Source organism: Sander vitreus, chromosome 17 (assembly GCF_031162955.1).
Source record: "Sander vitreus isolate 19-12246 chromosome 17, sanVit1, whole genome shotgun sequence".
NCBI lineage: Eukaryota > Metazoa > Chordata > Actinopteri > Perciformes > Percidae > Sander > Sander vitreus.
In genome coordinates this window covers 17625117-17645177 of record NC_135871.1, presented here as the reverse complement: position 1 = coordinate 17645177, position 20061 = coordinate 17625117, and the positions used below count along the sequence as shown (strand labels likewise).

Below are 20061 nucleotides of genomic sequence, written 5' to 3'. Positions count from 1 at the left end.
GACTAAACCCGGAAGCTACACGACACGATTCCATGGACGTATTAAGAGAACGATTCGACACGATTCCACAATTCGCGTTATTAAACACTTCTGTGTCGCGATATAACACTAGTTTAAACTCGTATGTCTGCTCGTGTCTCACCACTTCTCTGTGAAGCTGCTTTTCAACAGTTTTTTTCCAGTGTTGCTAAACGTTATACGGTTCACATGCATTGCTAACGACATGGAGGTAAAGGAGGTAGAGAAGTATTGCTGTGTTGTCAAGGTATTTGAGGCTTTTTCAGCAAAGAAACCCGTGAGCTGCAGCGGAGTTATCGTCCATCCTCAAACGGGAACAGTGATATGCACTGGCGTTCCGTTTTCCCGTTTTACCACCGAGAAAGAGCCCCTCTCAGCAGCAGACGGGTTCCTGTCACCGCACAGCTTCAGTGAAAAACTTAAAATCCGTGTCAGCTTTTATACTGAGCGATATTTGGACTCCAACCAGTCTGCACATGGAGAAGCATCCTCACCCTCCAGAAGCAAAACAACACTTCAACGGGAAGTTGCAGCTGAGTTGCTGATGCTGGTGAACTGCCTGGAGTTCAAACAGACTTTCGAGGCAGTTTTCCAAGAGGCTGACCAGTGGCGTTTCCATGGTGATGAAGAGGATGAGGGGCTGATCAGAGATGCCCAGTTCCTCAGCTGGTTCGCTGTACTCAAGGCAAGTGTGGCAGACAGTAGCACCAAAGCAGGGTCTATACCCTGGCGGAGCAGCTCATCTCTCCAGAAAGGCTGTCCTGTTGTTGCATGTGGCTCACCTTTTGGCTCCCTCTGCTTAGATCTCTTCATCAGCACCCTCAGCCGGGGCATCATCAGCAACCTAACCGGAGAGGAGAACGCTGTCATCCTCACAGACGCTCGGTGCTTGCCAGGCACAGAAGGTGGAGGGTTGTTTGCGGTTAAAGGCAAAGGCAATGTGCATCTTGTTGGACTGATCGTGTCTCCATTTGGTTGGAAGGCCAACGAGTGGATAGGCCTCACTCTAGTCTGCTCCGTGCACTTGATCTTCAGGAACATCATCCGCTGCATGAGAGCTCAAGATCCACTTTGTGATGTTTGGCTCTATCCGGGAGAGGCAGACCTCATGTCCACCGCAGCCCATGAGTCAAAAGCTCTAAAACGCCCCACTGTGTGCTTTGTCGACAGTGGACGGTTCTGGGGTTCAGGGGTTGTTGTTGCCTCTCAGCTGGTTGTGACCTGTCGCCACGTTGTCAACGGGAAGTCAACAGTCACCCTGAAGTTCCATCACAGGAACAGGTGACAGCACATCTTAACCACATTGTCTCTGTACAGGAAGGGAACCAAAAATACATTAAAACATGTTTAAAAGACCCCTTTTCACAGCAAACATTTGACTATTTTTAGCAGCAAAACCGCAGGTGGAAATCACAACATTAATGATGGCTGTCCGATTTCTGTGTTCCCATAAGCGATGCTGGTATGCCACCATGGTATGCACAGCGCCAGGGGTCTGACACTCCTGAATGGAATACAGCTATCATAAATGTTATTAGTATTAGTAGTAATGTTATTTGGAAAGCATAAAACTCACTACCCCTAAAACTCACATTTGTGGTTCTTAAAGCCTCAGGAAAACTGAACAACAGGGCTTCTTTCCAAAGTCACAATAATTCAGCCTGTATTTCTCGATAAAACATTTGTCATGGCTGGTTATCATGAATAACATGTTTCATGTATATTTGCAAAGAGACATTTCTGTTTAGTTGAAATTTTCAGCTCCAAGCCTAAACTCAAAAAATATAAAGAAACTGGTAGTCCGGTTGATTGGATAAACTTTTTCATTTTGGGTCAACTGTTTCATTTAATGTCTTTCATTTAAAGGTCCTTTACGCCCTTGATTTCACATACTTTGCCTGATTGGACCTCTTCTCTGGACTGTGTGTATAGTGGATGGATTGTATGTATTGTGTTTGATTGACGTCTCCCTCGATCGCCTGTAAGTTTTATTGGGCCCAGGCAGAGTGTCGCAGAGAAATGTACCTAGCATCTTCCCAAAATATGTGGTTCTACACCACATGTATTTATATATGTGTACATGTGTAAGGTGTGTGGCATTGGTAACGTGTAGCAGAGGTTTTATCAGCCCTGTGTGGGTTTAGGGCCTTTTAATAACTGATTATAGTGTGTACTGATTTTGCCCAAACAATACAGAATATGTAATGTTTGCTGTTTGTTTTGGCAATTTCTGTTTCACAGAGTCCATGATGCTGTGGGTGATGTGCTGTTTTCCACTAAAGCCTCTTCACCCTATGATTTGGCGCTGGTGCAGCTAAGAGAATCCGCCACAGATGCTGTGGTCCCTCGAATGGCTCAGAGTTACAATCCAGGTTTGATTACAGTCTTGCTTAGTGAAAACAGTAGTTTTTAGAGTAACATCTGGCTTCATATTCAGTGCCAGAGTAGATCTTTGTCTCTTTACTTATTATTTCAACAGTTATAAGATTGATGTTCAGCTTCTCTGCCTACAGGTGAATCTGTAGTTGTGGTGGGATATGGTGGCTTGGGTCGGAGATGTGGTCCGTCTCTGACCTGTGGTGTCCTCTCCAAAGCCATAAGCTTGAATGACCAGCCTGTCATGCTTCAGACCACTTGTGCAGTACAAGCAGGGACCAGCGGAGGTGCTGTGGTGCGAACACGCTCAGGAGAGCTGCTGGGTGAGAAACCCTGCAACAAAAATCATGTACTCTTTATGATCAGTGGGGGGCATATGCTGACCATAGAAAACTTCCCTGTAACAATGCACCACATGTGTAGAGAGAAGGCATGCTATACACAGCAGATTGCTCTTTTTGCACTGCCGCATTTGCAGTTTTAAAGAGTATAAGGATTTATCTGCTGTTTTGCAGGTATCGTGTCCAGCAACACAAGGGACTTGGCTGCCAAAGTGACCTACCCGCACCTCAACTTTAGCATCCCAGTGACTGTTTTCCAGAGATTGTTGCAGCACTTTCTCCAGACAAGGGATGCTAATGTGTTCAGGGTGTTGGACACCACAGAAAAAGAAGTCAGCACAGTGTGGAGGCTACAGGGTGCACAAAGCAAACTATAACTGAGGAACCCTGAACCTTGAGATATGCTAGAGAAAAAAGATTGGATTGTCAAATCAATATGGATTTTATGCAAAATCATATTATGTAATCAAATTGCTATGTGTATTTCTTTTTAAACAAAAATAATATTCTCAAATATATAAATTAATGTTTCATACCTTGATTTGTTTCAAAGACAAGTCACAGATCTGAAGGAGTAAATGCAACTAAAACAAGAATAATTAATTCCTAATGTTGATACAATCAACCCAGAATCATGCAGTAAACTGTGAAATATTTATAAGACCACTTGCTGTTAACAGACAAGTTAAAGTTAATTTAATACCTGCCAAAATTGTTTTATTGTACAGTAATGTAATCATATTAATAAAGTATTTTTTCTGGTGACATTTCAGTGTACGCTCGGTATATTTTTATCACAAATTACCCACATTATGACAAATAAAATACCAAAGGAATATAAATAGAGCTAGAGGGCTGAATAAAGCAAGATTAATTACCCATATTTTCCTCTGTAAATTGTAAATTCATGAAACATCCGATAAAACGATGGTGCATCAGGTTTTACCTCTTAAAATCTCATCTTTATTTTTTTACAGTTGCATCATCAAGAAAAGATATTACACTTTTCTTTTAGAAGATGTGTTAGGATTTACACCTGGCTCTGTTATATATGGCTTGTTTTCACCAAGCAGGAGGAATATTTAGCATAATGGGCTGACAGGTTGCTGAAAATGATTGGTCCCTTTGGGTAGCCAGAAGACCTGCTGTCGATATCAGGTATTCAGACATCTGGCAGGCATACCCACTCACAGCTAACACATTTAAGGTTTCACCCACTGGGACATTACTGGTTCTGATTTCCATTATCACTGAAATGTGAAACTGAGAAATGACATTTCATAGGATCGGTTACTGTCAGTTTTTACAATGCTAAAACAAGCTTTCTTGGCCTGAGCTTCCAAGAATGTGCATACAATGAAACATACTGTAAGGTTTCTATTTCACTGTTCCCAGACTGATTAGTTCACAGTGGAGAGGCTTGAGCAATGTCCAGAGGAGAGAATTTTCTATAGGCATTGTGCTGTTAAAAGTGCTGATATGCAGACCTGGGTCTGTATCTCATTTCTGTTTCCCATAGCTACAGTATAAGAAACACTCCACTGCAGATTGAGCTAAGGCAAGAGTAGAAGTGAGCAGACAATAAAATGTGTTTCTCAGAGGATAAGTCACACAGAGAGGAGCTTTATGTCTTTGAAATGGTATTTTTAAGGTCGGCTGCAAAGATGTGCATCAAATATGATTTATTATAATGTTTGTACTTAATATTCAAGTTTCAAGAATGTAGTTTAACTTGTTTGTTTCTTTTCTTAAACTGATGCCTGCAAATGATCCACAAACAAATTCTAATAATAGCATGATTTTAAGAATCAGTGTTTTCAACCAACACCACTGCTCAAGGTTCATGACAGTGCTAAAAGTTGACAAGGAATGACAAGAGAACAAAAGCGCAGACTCAGATGTACGGCAGCCAGCTGGGCCACATAGACCAGTTTATTTTATTTTATTTATTTTTTATTAAACACAATAATTGATCCACATTATGATACGATGTACACTTGTCAACTAAGCAGTATATTCTGCTAGGCTTTCAAGGCATTAATAACGGGACTAATAGGTGACAGTCTGTCTTCTGATACACACATTATATACAAGCTAAAGAGTGATGTGTGAGAAACTTTTTTTTTTTTAATAAGTCATGAGTTACTACAGTCACATATGAGCCGAAGCGAATGACATGAAAACGGTAAAGACAAAGGGTGCTTTTCAATATCCTAACATGGCTTCCTCTCTTTATCGCCCGTTTCCTGCCTGAAACCAAAACTGGTTATATAAATAAAGAAAGAAAAGATGAAAGAGGCCAATTTGGACTATTGAAATGCACCCGATCTTTCTCCATTTCTTTATGCAAGCACACGATAAGCACCTGCAGCTGCTTAAAGTCTCCATTATGCATCAGCTAAAAACTGCTCAAAGATAGTTCCAAGGACTTACAACAGAAGAGAACAAAGATTCACAAGTATGAGGGACAAAACCCAACTCCAGACCCATAATATCCTAATAGTGATATGTCCCCTTCCCCTGCCTGTTAAAGTACATCCTGTAACATTAAATACGCCCATAACATATGCATCTTCTCTGTCCAAATCCGTGCAACCCTCTCCCTTCACTTTTTCATAAACCAGTGTTGTGAGAGCTTCACCACGTCCATCTGTTTGCAGGATATGTGTGTTGTGTGTGTGTGTTTGTGTTCGGACCGTCAAGATGCTCCTGTAGAGAGGTTGGACTACATGTTTACCAGATATAGCCTCCATCATCCACCTCTCCCACCTCTTCCTCTTCAGCCTCCTCTGCAGTCTCCTCAGCCTCTTTCTCTTCCTCGTCTTCCCATCCAACCCCACTGCCAATATCACCTGAATATGCCATTTCATTATCTGTAGAGAGACAGGGAGAGATCATGTGTGTGTGTGTGTGTGTGTGTGTGGGGGGGGTCAATCCTGTATATGTGTCGTTAAGTTCTGTAGTTGTCTTCCTCTCAACTTTGATTGAGTCCTTTCTATCAATGAGAAACGCTGAAATCAATTTAAAAACATTGACTGCAATGGTAAAAAGGGTGCATGTGTTTGACTATGTCTGGATTTTAATAGCTATTTCTAAACCTTGCCAGGGGACTCATTCTTATCAGGCGCAGGTTCAGTCCAACCAGCCCTCATTTATTTTGAAAGACTTTTCTCACAGCGACAAGTGGCGCTTTAGAATGCAAATGACTCCAGACACATGAATGTGGCACTGGTCCCTGCAGTGAGTTATTGCAGGGGCCTCAAGTCCTTTAACATAAAGAAAGCCTTGTGCAGAATGCATGTGGAGGTGCTATAGACAAGTGGGCCAATCCGCTGTGGACATTTTGAGGGTTTTTTTGTGGCTACATTCAGCTTTCAATTTCAAATCCTATTTATATACATATTGACAGCTGAAACCTGCAGGACTTACCACAATCTGGCTTGCCACGCATCCTAGATCCGGCTACTTCTCCTCCGTTTTGGTCAACACACCAGCACTCTCCCCTTTCACACTGCTGCTTCCTATAGTAGCCGTCCTCATCGCAGCTCGGGATGAATCGACCTGGCGTTCACACGCAAAAACACAAATACGAGTCGGGTATGGTAACCTACAAGCGGATAAACACATTCTGCATCATGCCTCATCACACATGGCGCTGAGGCAATGTAAGAATGTAATGCATGCAGCATTATGTGGCAGCCAATTTCATATTCCATGAATACAAATATGTTCATGGAGCAAGATAGAGGTGAATAAGTATTAAGTCAGCATATGGCAGCATATTGGGGTGGTGTGGGGGATGGCTAGCTAATCATCATCACACGGGATAAGGGAGGGGCACAAGATTGGAAAGTTTTCAATTTCTAATACAGCCTTTTGCAGAAAGCCAAGCACAACATACTGTAGTTGCATTTATCACTGTCTTGTTTTCATACCCTTCAAAGATGGAGGGATGTGTCATAACGTTAAATATTTCAGAAGCTACTTTTTTAATAATGAAAAAACAAGAAAACACAAATAAGATGGGGCAAAACAGAACTGTCTGTCCAGTCTTTCAAAGGAACATCTTAGCGTCAGGCTGGCAGACTGCCCCCTGCTCGCCGCTTTGTGTCCTTGGAGAGTCCTGACTCAGAGCCCAGTCAGCCAGCCAAAATCTGCAGTGCGCACGTGCGTACGCACACACACACACACACACACACACACACACACACACACACACACACACACACACACACACACACACACGTAATGTTGTAATGTAAGACACACTGATGACTGCTTTCTTTGGCGGTCTGTCAGTATCAAGTTACAATCTACCAGACTGATTAGGGACTAATCCCCGCCTCCTGCTTGTCATCTGCTGGATGAAATCCCTCCACCAAGAAAGATAGATCCAATTGCACTGAAATGCTCTTATGAGAAGTCAGATACCTACCAAACTTTCTCTTGCCGCCGTCTAGTACTTGAATCCTCTCGAGTTCAGTCAGACAGGGTGGCTCTTCAATGGACAGAAAACATGTCTTACAAGAGTACAAAGCACACTCCTAGGCACAATTAGACACAGAAAAGAAAAATGACTACCTAAAATCTGCCAAAAACGATTTAACAACAATTTTAGTGTTCTGAGTGTAATCAATGCTATCTAAATACCTCCTCCTTTTAAAATCAATTCCAGTGTTTCCTTCCCAAACAAAAATCTGTATGAGCTTGGGACCAAGACCTAGTTTCTGCTTGGCTGGTTGGCTGACAGACTCAGTCTCTGAGAGCTGTGGGAGAATCAGGCTGCCAACAAGCAGCAGGAATGTTTTTAGCTCCTTGCGGTGACCGTTTCACCCCACAGGGGAACGGGAGGATGAGTAGGAAGACAAATAGTGACGGACAAGCACACAACACAGAGGTGCCTACACCTGAGGAAAGCTAGCGCTTTGAGGTTTGAATGCAAGGAGAATATGTCAGCACAGAGGCATGTGAATGTGTGTATGCCTGTGGACACACAGACAGCCTACAAACCTCCCATCCTCTCCAGAATACTCACTCTCTCTCCAGAAGCAGAGGCACCACTCGGCAGTGGAGACCTTGCCGTCCCTGTAGGAGTCACAGGAGTTGAAGAAGGGCCGGATGCAGACCTCGTACTTGTCCAGGTTAATGGCAGCCAGCTCAGCCTGGTCCAGGTACAGGTCGCCATTGGTGTCCAGCTTGGAAAACATCCAGCCTATGGAGTCCTTACAGCTGGCCACCAGGCTCCTGTCCAGCACTGCAAAAACATCAGGTTTTTCATCAGGGGACAGTTGCACAAATGGAAAATGAAACTGTGCTAGTGTGCTCAGTATTATCACCTGTTTCCAATGCAAATCCACTCTATTTATCATTTTCTTAATTAAGTTACAGGCTCATGCAGAAAACATGAAGCAGCACCAGCAGAACCGTGAAGCAAAATTTGTGAGGATTTTATTTTCCCTATGGCTTATGCAATTAATAATCAACTTGTTTTCTTTTAATAGTATACTCCCTGAAACAATAATATTGTGACTCCTCTTGATGCTGTCTGGATTAATTAAATCGTAGCTCTAACCTGAGGTGGTGCTGGCTGCAGTGATTCTGGCCCCAGTCTTGCTATTGTTGTTCTGCTTGGCATTGCTCTGCAGTAGCTGGAACCAATCCCTCAGACGCTCCCCGAGATCAGCCAGATCCTGTCCAGTACAGCTCTCTGTGGAGGCCAGAGCGAGAGGAAGATATATATATTGAAGAATATGATATTTGTTGCACCTAGTCATGTGGTTATGATGATAGCTGTGTGTTTGTGAGACAAAGATTTAGAATAAAAAAGAGAGATGGGAAGCTTTGTATTGCAGTGAATTCATATTAAATACAGTATGTAGCATAAATGAGTACACCCATGCTAAATTTGACTAAAAAGAGGAATAAAAAAAATCATCTTTTGGAAATTGATCTTAATGCCTTAATTAACAAAATTAGGAAATATCCAACCTTTAAGGACACACAATTTTCTTTGTAAATGAATAATATATCGTGAATAAATAAATGTTCTTCCTTACAATACAGGGGGCATAAGTAAGTACACCCCTATGTTAAATTCCCATAGAGGCAGGCAGATTTTTATTTTTAAAGGCCAGTTATTTCATGGATCCAGGATACTATGCATCCTAATAAAGTTCCCTTGGCCTTTGGAAATAAAATAGCCCCACATCATCACATACCCTTCACCATACCTAGAGATTGGCATGGGGTACTTTCCATAAAATCATCTCTCAATGCAAATCAAACCAGCTATTAGGCTAACTGAAATAAAACCTTGCCAATCTCTAGGTATGGTGAAGGGTATGTGATGATGTGGGGCTATTTTAATTCCAAAGGCCAAGGGAACTTTATCAGGATGCATAGTATCCTGGATCCATGAAATAACTGGCCTTTAAAAATAAAAATCTGCCTGCCTCTACGGGAATTTAACATAGGGGTGTACTCACTTATGCTCACTGTATTTTAAGTTAGAACATTTATTTATTTATGATACATTATTCATTCACAAAGAAAATTGGTGTCCTTAAAGTTTGGATTTTTCCTCTTTTTTTATTAAATTAAGGCATTAAGTTCAATTTCCAAAAGATGATTTTTTATTCCTCTTTTTAGTCAAATTTAGCATGGGTGTACTCATTTATGCTACATACTGTGTGTGTGTATATATATATATATATATATATATATATATATGTTTTGTCATAGTTGCTGTGTGTGTTTGATCTTACCATGTTTACTCTCCATGGATGTAGGGACAGCAGTTGGACAAGGACACAGACCTGAACACTTCAGGGTAAGATCCTTCCCCGTAAGACATGCCTGCTGTTCCAGCTTGCACTGCAACGCAAACACACACATACCGTACATGCATTAACACACACACACACACACACACACACACACACACACACACACACACACACACACACACACACACACACACACACACACACACACACACACACACAGAGCGGAATTCGACAAGGGGACACAAAGGTGAAGTAAAATGAGTTATTGCTGCAACACAGATCAAATATTCATGAGGTGACCGACTTAATTCAAATCTGAGACTTGCTCCTGAATGCGCTTCTCAACCTCTGCACACAAAGGTTGGGAATAGTGATCCAAAAGACAAAGCATAAATCAATAAACACATGGGAATCTGTCACCACAAGCCACCAATTGGTCCTTCTGAGGCTATATATCTTGTCTCTTTGTCTCGGTTTTTCCCCCTGAGAGTCCCTCCACACTGCTCAGCTCTGAATGTGCAAGGTGTATGTCACTCTTTACCCCACAATGCTTAGTGCATTATGTTAGCATGTGTATAACACAGAGTCAAAGCTGTGAATAAATGTACCAACACCTGACAGATGCACATGTTGGTATACTGTATAGTATTTCAGTGTAAATACCTTACATATGTCTGTTAGTATAGGCTACACTGGTAATAGCTGTCAAGACTATTTTAGCAATTCTTATGAACACAACATATGTTATTATAAAGCATACACAACATATGTGATGCTGCACGCATACATTATTTTCACTTCTTTATTGAGGGGGATGCTGTACAGTTCTACTGCCAATGATTCCCATCCTCCACCTACACACGTCATTAATTCTTGTCTTTTCTTTTCAGAGAAATACACATGTTCATTACACCGATTAAGCCAGGGAAAGCATAATAATTATCTGTATGTTTAAACTTAAAGGTGCTGTAGGTAGGATTGCGAAGATCCAGGACTTAGCCAAAAAATTTGAACATCGACAACTTCTCAGTCCCTCCCCCCTTTCTGCTAAAGCCCAAAACGGTCTCCTAAGCCAGTCCCCCCACAAGGGAGAATGAATGTGTGTGCATGAGCACTGATTGACACGCAGTATGACCTCATAAGGAGCAAGATTCCAGATTGGCCAATCTGAGCTTTCATTTTCTCAAAGGCAGAGCAGAATACCCAGGGCTCGGTTTACACCTATCACCATTTCTAGCCACTTGGTGACCATAGGCAGGCTGGAGGAACTCATATTAAGGTTAAAAAACCTCAAAGTGAAATTTTCATGCCATGGGACCTTTAAATTACCTGCTTCATGTATTTCTATTTACCAGTTGGGCAAGTGAAAAACAATTCTACTTGCCCAAAGTCAATTTTTACTGGCCCCTATACAAATAGTTTTTTTTTTTTTTATAATGACAAAACCCTTTTAGCTGCCATGCAAGCAAGATGCTGCTTGCTTTTATCATGACACTCTAGCACTTGCCCGAACGTGGCGTTTTACTTGCCCTAGGCCATCAGGCAACCATTATTGTTGAACCCTAGACATATTAACACCTTATAAAGGTTATGGCAAACGTGTTAGCAAACAGTTGTACATCCTGAAGCTAATGAAAGCATTCATTCAGAGTTGTGTTTCTAGCCACCTGGCAACTGTAAGAGCACTATTGACTCTCCTTTTAGCTCTGCTTTACTCTCCACCAGCTCCTTAGGGAAATATGCTCCACAAAATCATACAATTATATGATTGTATCATTGAGCCATGAAACCACTGAAGGTTGATAAACAGATAATATTGAAATATAGCCAAGCCCTATGGGTATGTATTTGCTTCAGTGTACCTTTGAGGCATAGTTGTGTCCGTCTGATCCACACACAAGCCCAGTGGAGGAGATGGGACAGGGCTGACAGTTTCCATCAGGAGACCTGAGAGTAGGCTGCTTCAGTCTGCAGGACAGAGGACACACAAACACTTCAGCCTCACTAAAGTCCAGCTGAGACAACAACTGCTGTGCTAATTCTGCGTACAGACACAGCAGCACCAATCTAAACATGAAGCAAACTGCCCTCCACCATGTTGTCTGGATGTATAAGCTTATTGTTAAACATCAGGCAGTTGTACGGCACTGGTGCACAAACAAGTTTTGTTATTACCATATCCCCCAGACCAGCACAATTCAGAGACTGTGCACTTGCTTATGTTGACCTCATGTTGCATTAACAGAGAATATATTTGACTATGTATGTGTAAGTTAGTCAGTTCTTGCCCAGGGGCTAAACACACTCACCTGTGTTCAAGTTTCTTGCGGTTGACGCATACAGCTCTCTGGTAGCCCTGGGCGATACACACCTTGTGTCGGCTGCACTTAACCTTTTGACAGGGGTCCTTGGTGGTGTCTACATCTGGGGAAAAATAGAAAATGGGATGTATATTGTGGTATCAGGCAAGTAGAATTGTTTTTCGTCACTGCTTCACTTTTTTACTTTTTGCTGTATCTTTCTCTGTCCATCATTGTACTATTCACTGCCAGTCTCAAATCCGAAATCTCTCCCCCCCTCTCTTTGTTCAGCATAACCTGAGTCAGTCTAAATTATTAGAGCGGTGGAGAACTGTTGGTCTTGCACTGTAACAAATATGCATGTTGAGGCATTTTGTGCTTTATCGATAGTAGAAAGCAAATCATATTTCTGAATACAAAAATGAAAAGACCTCACAGGATGAAGATTACCTAGTTTCCAATACAGCTGGGCTTGTTTCGAGGTTTGTAAAGTCATCACTAGTCTCAAAAAAAATCTTTTTACTCAATAAAAAAAGTTGATTTGTACTGGAGGAAAGTACAATTGCAACACCGTGACCTCACTCTCAGATTTTGTCTTCTTCTTTACTTATTTAAGTACGATTTAAATATTACACTTCAGGTGATCTGTTAAGATGAATACTTCTCGCAATAAAGCCTGCATGCCTAGTTCAATCTGCCCCATCCATCCATTACACTCTCTGCTAGCAGCTAATGCTGGAGAGTGTGTCAGCACCCCACACACACTCATATGTCACAGCTGTCTGTTCCTAGCAGGCCTCCTGGAGCCCGACCTGGATGTCACACTCTATTCTCTTCACATCCCTTGGCCTTTATTCACCGACACTGTCCATCAGTACAGTACACCAAAATACAGATCATTCACAGACCGATATTGCAGGTTTCATCTACACGACGGAGATGCTTGTATCCATCCCCTGCCTTTTATGGGACTATTATAATTTCGCAGACAGGCTTAGGATCTCCTCTCTTGTCCTCTCCGGTGGCTGAATACATTAATGCTGCCAACATCACAGGATTACTGAAGCAAACCGACAGATATCTGATTTGAGAAGCAAATCCAAAACAATACAACCCCCCCCCCCCCCCCCCATCATGGCTGAGCTGGTTGTATAACTGACGGACTCACTGACTGACTGAGACACAGTGCGGCTTGGAGGCAATATTGCCCAGATGCAGACTCCTCATCCATTCAGACGGTCAACAGTGGAGTCTATTCTCTGGTCGCCCTGTATCTCAGTCGGCATTGATTGTGTAGAGTATCTCCGTACAGTATCACACACATCTCCCAGATTTTCTCTCTGGCTGTCTCTGCCTTTCTTGCTCTTTTTCAACTCTCTCCTTTTTTGTCACTGCCTGCCTTTTTGTTTTTTTTCCTTGCAGGTTTGATGTCCCCCTATGTCTAATTCACACCAGTGCATCAGCAGAATCAGGGTGCAGCATCCAATTAAACCCTTAGGATACCTCCTGACACAAAGAAGGACAAGGAGATTAAGACACTAATGGGGATACAGCGAGTAAGGGGCAAGTACGCAAAACAATGTATTTTGCAATCCATACAATGAAGATTTAACCAACACTTAAGCAAAAGAAATGAAAGAAATAAAGAAGCAGTGTACAAACAGAGAGCAGATAATCCTGCCTTCTAATAGCAAAACATTTTTAAATAAATCTTGTCGGCTACAATGCTGGCACAGCGTTGTGTTTTGAGTACAGAAGCATAAGGTGGCTGCCTGAGCCTCATGTTAACTTAACAGGCTTCCACGGATTAAAGCAGTGCCTGCTATGATGACGTTTCCATAGCAACAGGCTCTCCGTGGTTCGGGAATCATTTCTGGGTTGACTGTGATTTGCAGCTCAATCTGGTATTGCTGAGAACTCTCTCCCTCTCCGTTTCTGAAACCCCCTGTTGTGCTATCATATCTATCAATCTTCCTGTCTTCCGTCTTTTCACATTCCTTTGTCTTCTCGAATCACACATCTTCACTGTGTATTATTTTCCTCATCACATCCACTCTCTCTATTCAACCCTGTAAGTACAACCTACTTCCATTTTTACTTTTTTGAAAGTCTCTCCTATGGTATTAAACTAATGCCTGCAGCAGTAAATCTCTCCTAATTAGGCTCCATGTGCTTCAGTCTAATCCAATACAGATTTGCATGAGGTTTATCCCTGCGGATTGAGGATAACCAAAGCAGAGCTCAGGCCACATCCTCATCATCAACCCTCTTAGCTACTATTTATGCACTCAGTCTCTAATATCATCAGTTCTATCTTGTCTTCTAGGTAGCAGTTACGCCAGACATGGCCAGTTAATGAAAACATACAGGATTGACTTCCTACAGTGACAAAAATTATAACCAGCAAGCCTAGAAAAGGAGAATAAAGGTCAAAACCTGCATTAATTGATTTTTTGGCTATTTGCTGGCAGTGCAACAAGCTGAAAACACAACCACATATTGTCCCCTGTGATGGCAAAAGTTACTCATTTACAGATCTACGGTAGCAGACATTTATTTGCAGTCGTGTTTCTATCCACTGGATGAATGTAAGTCCAGTATTCATTCTACTTTTAGCTCCGTTTTGGTCTCCACTAACTCCTGAGAAAAATACCTGTCTGCTAATTGCTCCACTATTTTCACCAGCTCGTTGCTAACGTCTACTTTATGCTGAGTAGGTAACATTAGCATACAGTGGATTCACAGTAAACAGCTTGTACTAAAGTTTTCTATTTTTATCTTATTTTGACACTTGCTTTCTACACTTACCTCACTTCCTGTACCTCACTTCCTTTCCTCCCTTGTCTTCGCAACTGATTGGCTTTTGTTTCCACCCTAATTACCTGATTGAGTTCACCTGGTCACTCCTTATTTAAAGACTGCACTCCCTCCCAGTCAGTCTTTTCTACACCTTCACATGGGGTGGCAACTTGTCCTCCAACCCATGTGTGTCTGTTTTGTCCTGTTATGTAATCCATTATCATTTGCCTCACCACCTTTGTTGAATAAATCTTAATTGAATGGATTGAACTTCTCTGTGGCCTTTCCTATGCATTCTGACCGATGCCCCATGACAATGGCAGTCAACCTCTAAAACTGAACCCTCCTTAACACAGCTGCCTACTGTTGCTGGAAACCAGGGTGGTGAGAGCAGTGAGTCTACACTGAAACTGTAAAGTTGCAGTAAAACCAAAACAATGCTAAAGACACTGATTCATTGTTAAAGGAATGGTTCCACATGTTGGAAAATTCACTTTCTTGAAGAGTGTTCGATGAATAAATCAATACCACTAAATATGAAGTTTGAGCCAGCAGGCGACTTGGCAACTTGTTGCTTTTATATGTCAGTGTTTGCACAAATTAAACAATATAAGATACAACGTGTTAATTAGTAAAATTTAGAAATGCTGGTAGGATTTTGTAAACAGAGCCAGGCTTGCTGTTCCCCTCTGGTTGGTAATGCAGCTATTCACCAGGTGGCTTTAGCTTTATATTTAGTGACATATGAGTACTGACATATGGTACTGATATTCTCAACAAACTCTTGGCAAGAAAGCAAAAAAGTGTATTTTCCCAAAATGTCAAACTATTCATTAACATTCAAATGTTTATTAGTGCAGCTTTAAATCTCCTGAAAACAAGAAAAATAATAGAATAGGGAAATAACTCAAATTCAAGCTAAACATAGATGTAACGTGTCGGATTTATTTTGGAGTGTAATTAGAGGATGTTGAATAAAGGAGATTCAGTAGCAAGAAGATGATGTGCGGCATGTCTTAAAAAGATTAGTTTTAAATACATGGAGGGAGGGCTTGACTCCCCTCTAGAGTTGGAGTAACATGCTGATCCCTTCACAGCTTGTATGTGGGACTTTGAATTTGATAGAAGCAGCCCCAGCTGACCCAAAGAGGGACAGCAGGGTGGGGTGACACTGGACAAGTTGTGAAGTGTGAAGGTGAGAAGGGCAGCACTAGGCCCTGGAGGATTGTAGCTGTTTTTGTGGAGTAAAAACAGAGGTCTTACAGAGGTCTTTCGAGGATTTTTGATGATTTGCTTGATGGTCTTAACGTTGAGTTTTGAGCTGGTTTTCCAGCTAAAGGCTTTAACAAGACAATTGCAATTTACCAGATGTGTATCTGTGTGTGAGCTCCAAGCAACAGTATATATCAATAGCCTCAAGAGGTATTAAACTCTAGACCTTGTGGAGTGTGGACTCAGCGTATTTTCATAACCCCTTAGTGTCTGCCATTGATCTGAAACCATTGATTTGCCAGAAAGTGTCCTTTCACCATTCACCTGGCCTCTCTGGCTGAGATGGGCTTGTGGAAATCCAAGGTACACTTGAAAGTGTATGTATAAAAAGATCTGGGTCTTCTGTGGGTGTTGTACACAAACACTTGAGTGTTGGTGTGTTTGTGTATACGTGTGCATATACGCTTGTTTGTTCTTACAAGTCCAAATAACAACCGCTCGCCTCTCACTGTTTTAAGAGCAAGGTGATTCAATCAGTTGATGGACTGATGAATTGACTGTAAAAATTGGCTGTAAATCAACCTGACCTCTCCCTCACTCTGCACAGAGCAGGCTGAAGTGGAGTCAGCCACTGTGGTGCATAAATGCAAATTTCCACCTCGGTCTGCTGTTGGCATTGACTGTGTTTCTATGTGTTAGGAGTATTGACAGTTCAAAAGCCCTGTCCTCCTCTGCACGGCAGTGTAGCAGTCTGGGCTGCCTGGCTGAAAATTGAGGCCGGCAGGCTCATCTGAGCTTGGGAGTGAAGACATCGCGCTGATTTAGTGATGTCTCAGAGGGACAAATCTCCCCTTTTTGCTCCTTCGCTTCATTAGGCCACTCATAAAGGAAGGCAGATCAATGGAGGGAGATGGCACACTCATGTCAGCGAAAGCAAGGGAAATAGATAGATGAAGGGTTTTATACTGTGTGAAATGAAAGTTCATGTTCATCTGAAAACCTAAGGCAAGCATATAAAGCTTTGCTGAAGTGTCATAAAAGCTGAGCACACAGAGTTGAACTCTTAGATTATAGCTATGCCACTTTGTGAAGTTTATCTGTCGGCTTGGTTGACAAAGGTTGGGGTATTATTTCCATTCTGTTGCCATGCGAACACATCAATATTGGACTATTCTATAAAAACCAGGATTACATTCAAAAACCACATTTACCATCATGTGTCTTAAATTCTGAAATATTTACGCATGGTAACGATGGTATCATCAAAGTTAAGGAAATATTGTAATTATGGCAAATGGCCGCATTGAATGCTGGCACTGGACGTTCACAAGATGCAGAATTGTCCAATATGAAATTGGTAGGACACTGGGTGGGTTATTTAAAAGAATAATTCATGTTAATTAAGTGTGTCAGATTAAAAAAAAACTTCACACTGAACGAAAGCTCTTGAAAGACTTATTTATAATTTAAAAATATAAATGAAGCCCTTCAGATCAACATGTGACACATAACAGCATTACACAGCTCATTACAGTTTTAGTGTATCATGTTTTTGTTGCAGGCTTATGACCTACTCTTTGTCTTCTTCTTGGTGAACAAACAGCTTCCTCTTGACAGATGAACAGAGCACAAAGACATCCTTTTACTTTTCCCTTGTTCATTTTCACCCTATCATACTCCCCTACACTAGTCAACTTGCTTCCTCCCCCCAGTCCTCATCACCAAACTGCCTTAGAGTTGGCAGGAATAATGTTAATGTCAGTCACTTTACACTAAATCAAGGCATATTAGCCCCCACCTCTGTCTCACTCATTGGAAACCATAATTAGGCCTTAATTAAACCTTTGGAAATTGCGCTAATGGACTCTGCCATTCAGCCGACTTCATTTGAGCTGCAAATCAAGCGACAATGGTCGAGGACACGACTCTGTCATGACTTCATCTTGCAGAGGCTCAATTAAGGCAGGAGTTGTGGAATAGACCTCAGAGAGCACATTGGATCCACTCAAGCAGATAAAACAGAGCGCTAACCTCTTTCAACCTTTTTTCGCCGAGGAACACACTACAAATGTGGACAGCGGCTGACCCAGAATACAAACACAGAGCATACATAGCGCTGTCTAACACGATGAACCGCTGACAGTCTGGGAAGCATCACAGTTCAAACACAGGCCACAGATTCTGCTTCCATGCTACAGTACAGTGCAGGCTAATGGCTTCAATAAATCATGTGGCTTTGCTTTCACTGCATCAGCATGCTTCCAAGGCAGTTATACCATTTTTTTTTCTTTTGACCAATATGTATATTTGTGCCTGAACCCTATGCACATGATGAGACATTTTGTGAGCACAGAAAAAGATTTTTTATTCACATAAATTGCCAGATTGGATTTAATATGGTTTTATTTTGATGGACTGACATATGTTGATGTACTTTGGGTTTTGGCTGTTAAGCTTTGTGTTATCTTTGAGATCCCTTAAATTATTTTACACACAATAACAGAATAGACATTTATGCATTAACAGCAGCGAATGTTCTCTTGAATGAGTTAAGAGTTAGTGTGCCGATCCCTGTGTTACAGATTGAGCATCAAGAGTGTTGCATTATGGGTTGTGTGTAGCCTTAATGTTGCTAGGCTAGATGCTTTCTTAATGTCTGTTTAAAGGTCGTTTTATGGTTCTGCGCAGGCTCCACACAGAGCTTTCACCGTAGCCTACGTAAGTGGCCTGATGTTTATACTTGTGCGCTGGTGTGTGCGTCAAGCCGGCATGTGTGTGTGTGTGGGGAGTGTGTTAAAGCGAGGGAGAAGTGAGAGAGTGACGGTGATTAGCTTCAGAGCGTGTGCCGACTCTAGAGTCATAGTGAGAGAAACAAAGTGTCTCCTCTGTGTTTACTGACCAAGGTGGGAAATCTTTAGCAGGAAAAGTTAACCCTCTCCATGATTTCATGTTTTTTATGGAGAAGGAGAACCAGGAAATGAGTCAGGGGAAATGCAACGTTGCCACGTGTGTTGCTGCAACGTGCGTTGCTGCAACGTGGGTCGCTGCGACGTGTAGTTAAATTTTTCAAGAGGTGCACGTCAGGCTACGGCGTAGGGTCCAGTGCAGACACAGAGGGGTCTGCAGGGGTACGCCGTTGATTCTACGCAGAAGCATAAAAAGGCCTTAACATGTTTTGCTGCCACAGAAGAAATGCATTCCTAACGAGTCAAAAGCGTCTTTACTGCAGAAACCGACCGGGCTTGGAGTCAGCTGTCAAGTAGCCAAGATATAATGGAATTTCATGATGGCCAGCTCAAAAAGAGAGTCTGACAACTGCCTGACAGGAGAGCGTGTGAGTCAATGAAGAAGCAACTGCACTTGAAACATACTCCAACAAGCTACAATACTGTGGATTTACACTATATGCTTTAATGGAAGTATTCCAGCTTTCACTTTCATGAGAGAAAAAGCATCAAGGGGAAAGGCTATTTTATGTTTAGACTAATAGTGTCTCAGAGAAACCTTCTCAACAGGAAAACATATTTATTCTGTCTCACACTACGAATATGGCATACATTTTATATAGAGAAATTATTATTAAGCAGAAGGAAAATAATTTGAGCAAACAAAAATCTATTTTGGGCTCAATAATTGTATTAGGAAATTTCATTAGGTACAGAATAGTTTTTGTTTGCTCAAATTAAACTATACATTTATGTGCTTGTTCAAAATGTGTCATTGTACACTCAGGATTAAGCCACAAATATAATAATTAGCCTATATTAAATTATCAAAAAACAAAAAAACACTTTGATGTTAAATGGCATTCAGGGACTTTACTAACCACACAGCAAGAAAGCGATGAGATGGTGGAACACTTACTGTCAACAGAACCTTGATTTTCATCCCAGGTACGGACATAATCATCCTGCAGAAACATGAAGAAAACAATCATTTATTAGCAGCTGCAGAGAACAAGGAGCCACGTAATTCAAACTGCAGGCCTGAGTGCACAGTGTTGTTGATAGCATAACACATCAACACTTTGTCATCGTCATAGAGGAGAAGTACATTATCATTGCAAAGTGATTATAATGTGTGCATTAGTCTTGCAGCATAATAATTAGCCAAGAGACACATGGGTATGTACTGTGGATGTACAGTACATCTGTATGGAAATGAGCCCGACAGATCTGCACCATATGAGCCATATATCTCACATATAGGCGATGCCTATATGTGAGACAT

General features: G+C 41.7%; 2 protein-coding genes across 2 annotated transcripts in view; one reads left to right on the top strand and one right to left on the bottom strand.

Annotated features, from left to right (window-relative positions):
• The first annotated feature begins 19 nt into the window (after positions 1-19).
• On the top strand, positions 20-3502 carry tysnd1 (trypsin like peroxisomal matrix peptidase 1). The gene is made up of 4 exons (XM_078273645.1): positions 20-1299; positions 2260-2390; positions 2532-2717; positions 2910-3502. The coding sequence occupies exons 1-4, from the start codon at positions 224-226 to the stop codon at positions 3110-3112; spliced, it is 1596 nt and encodes a 531-aa protein (XP_078129771.1). The 5' UTR covers positions 20-223; the 3' UTR covers positions 3113-3502.
• Positions 3503-4643: 1141 nt separating this feature from the next.
• The window catches only part of spock2 (SPARC (osteonectin), cwcv and kazal like domains proteoglycan 2), a 28078-nt gene continuing 12660 nt past the window's right edge, over positions 4644-20061 (bottom strand). Inside the window, exons 2-10 of the mRNA XM_078272978.1 lie at positions 19696-19741; positions 11830-11944; positions 11383-11488; positions 9500-9608; positions 8308-8442; positions 7771-7989; positions 7171-7233; positions 6165-6296; positions 4644-5608 (exon numbers count right to left, since the gene is read on the bottom strand). Of these exons, the coding sequence (XP_078129104.1) occupies positions 5469-5608; positions 6165-6296; positions 7171-7233; positions 7771-7989; positions 8308-8442; positions 9500-9608; positions 11383-11488; positions 11830-11944; positions 19696-19741 (1065 nt within the window). The 3' untranslated portion in view covers positions 4644-5468. The remainder of the gene's footprint in view (positions 5609-6164; positions 6297-7170; positions 7234-7770; positions 7990-8307; positions 8443-9499; positions 9609-11382; positions 11489-11829; positions 11945-19695; positions 19742-20061) is intronic.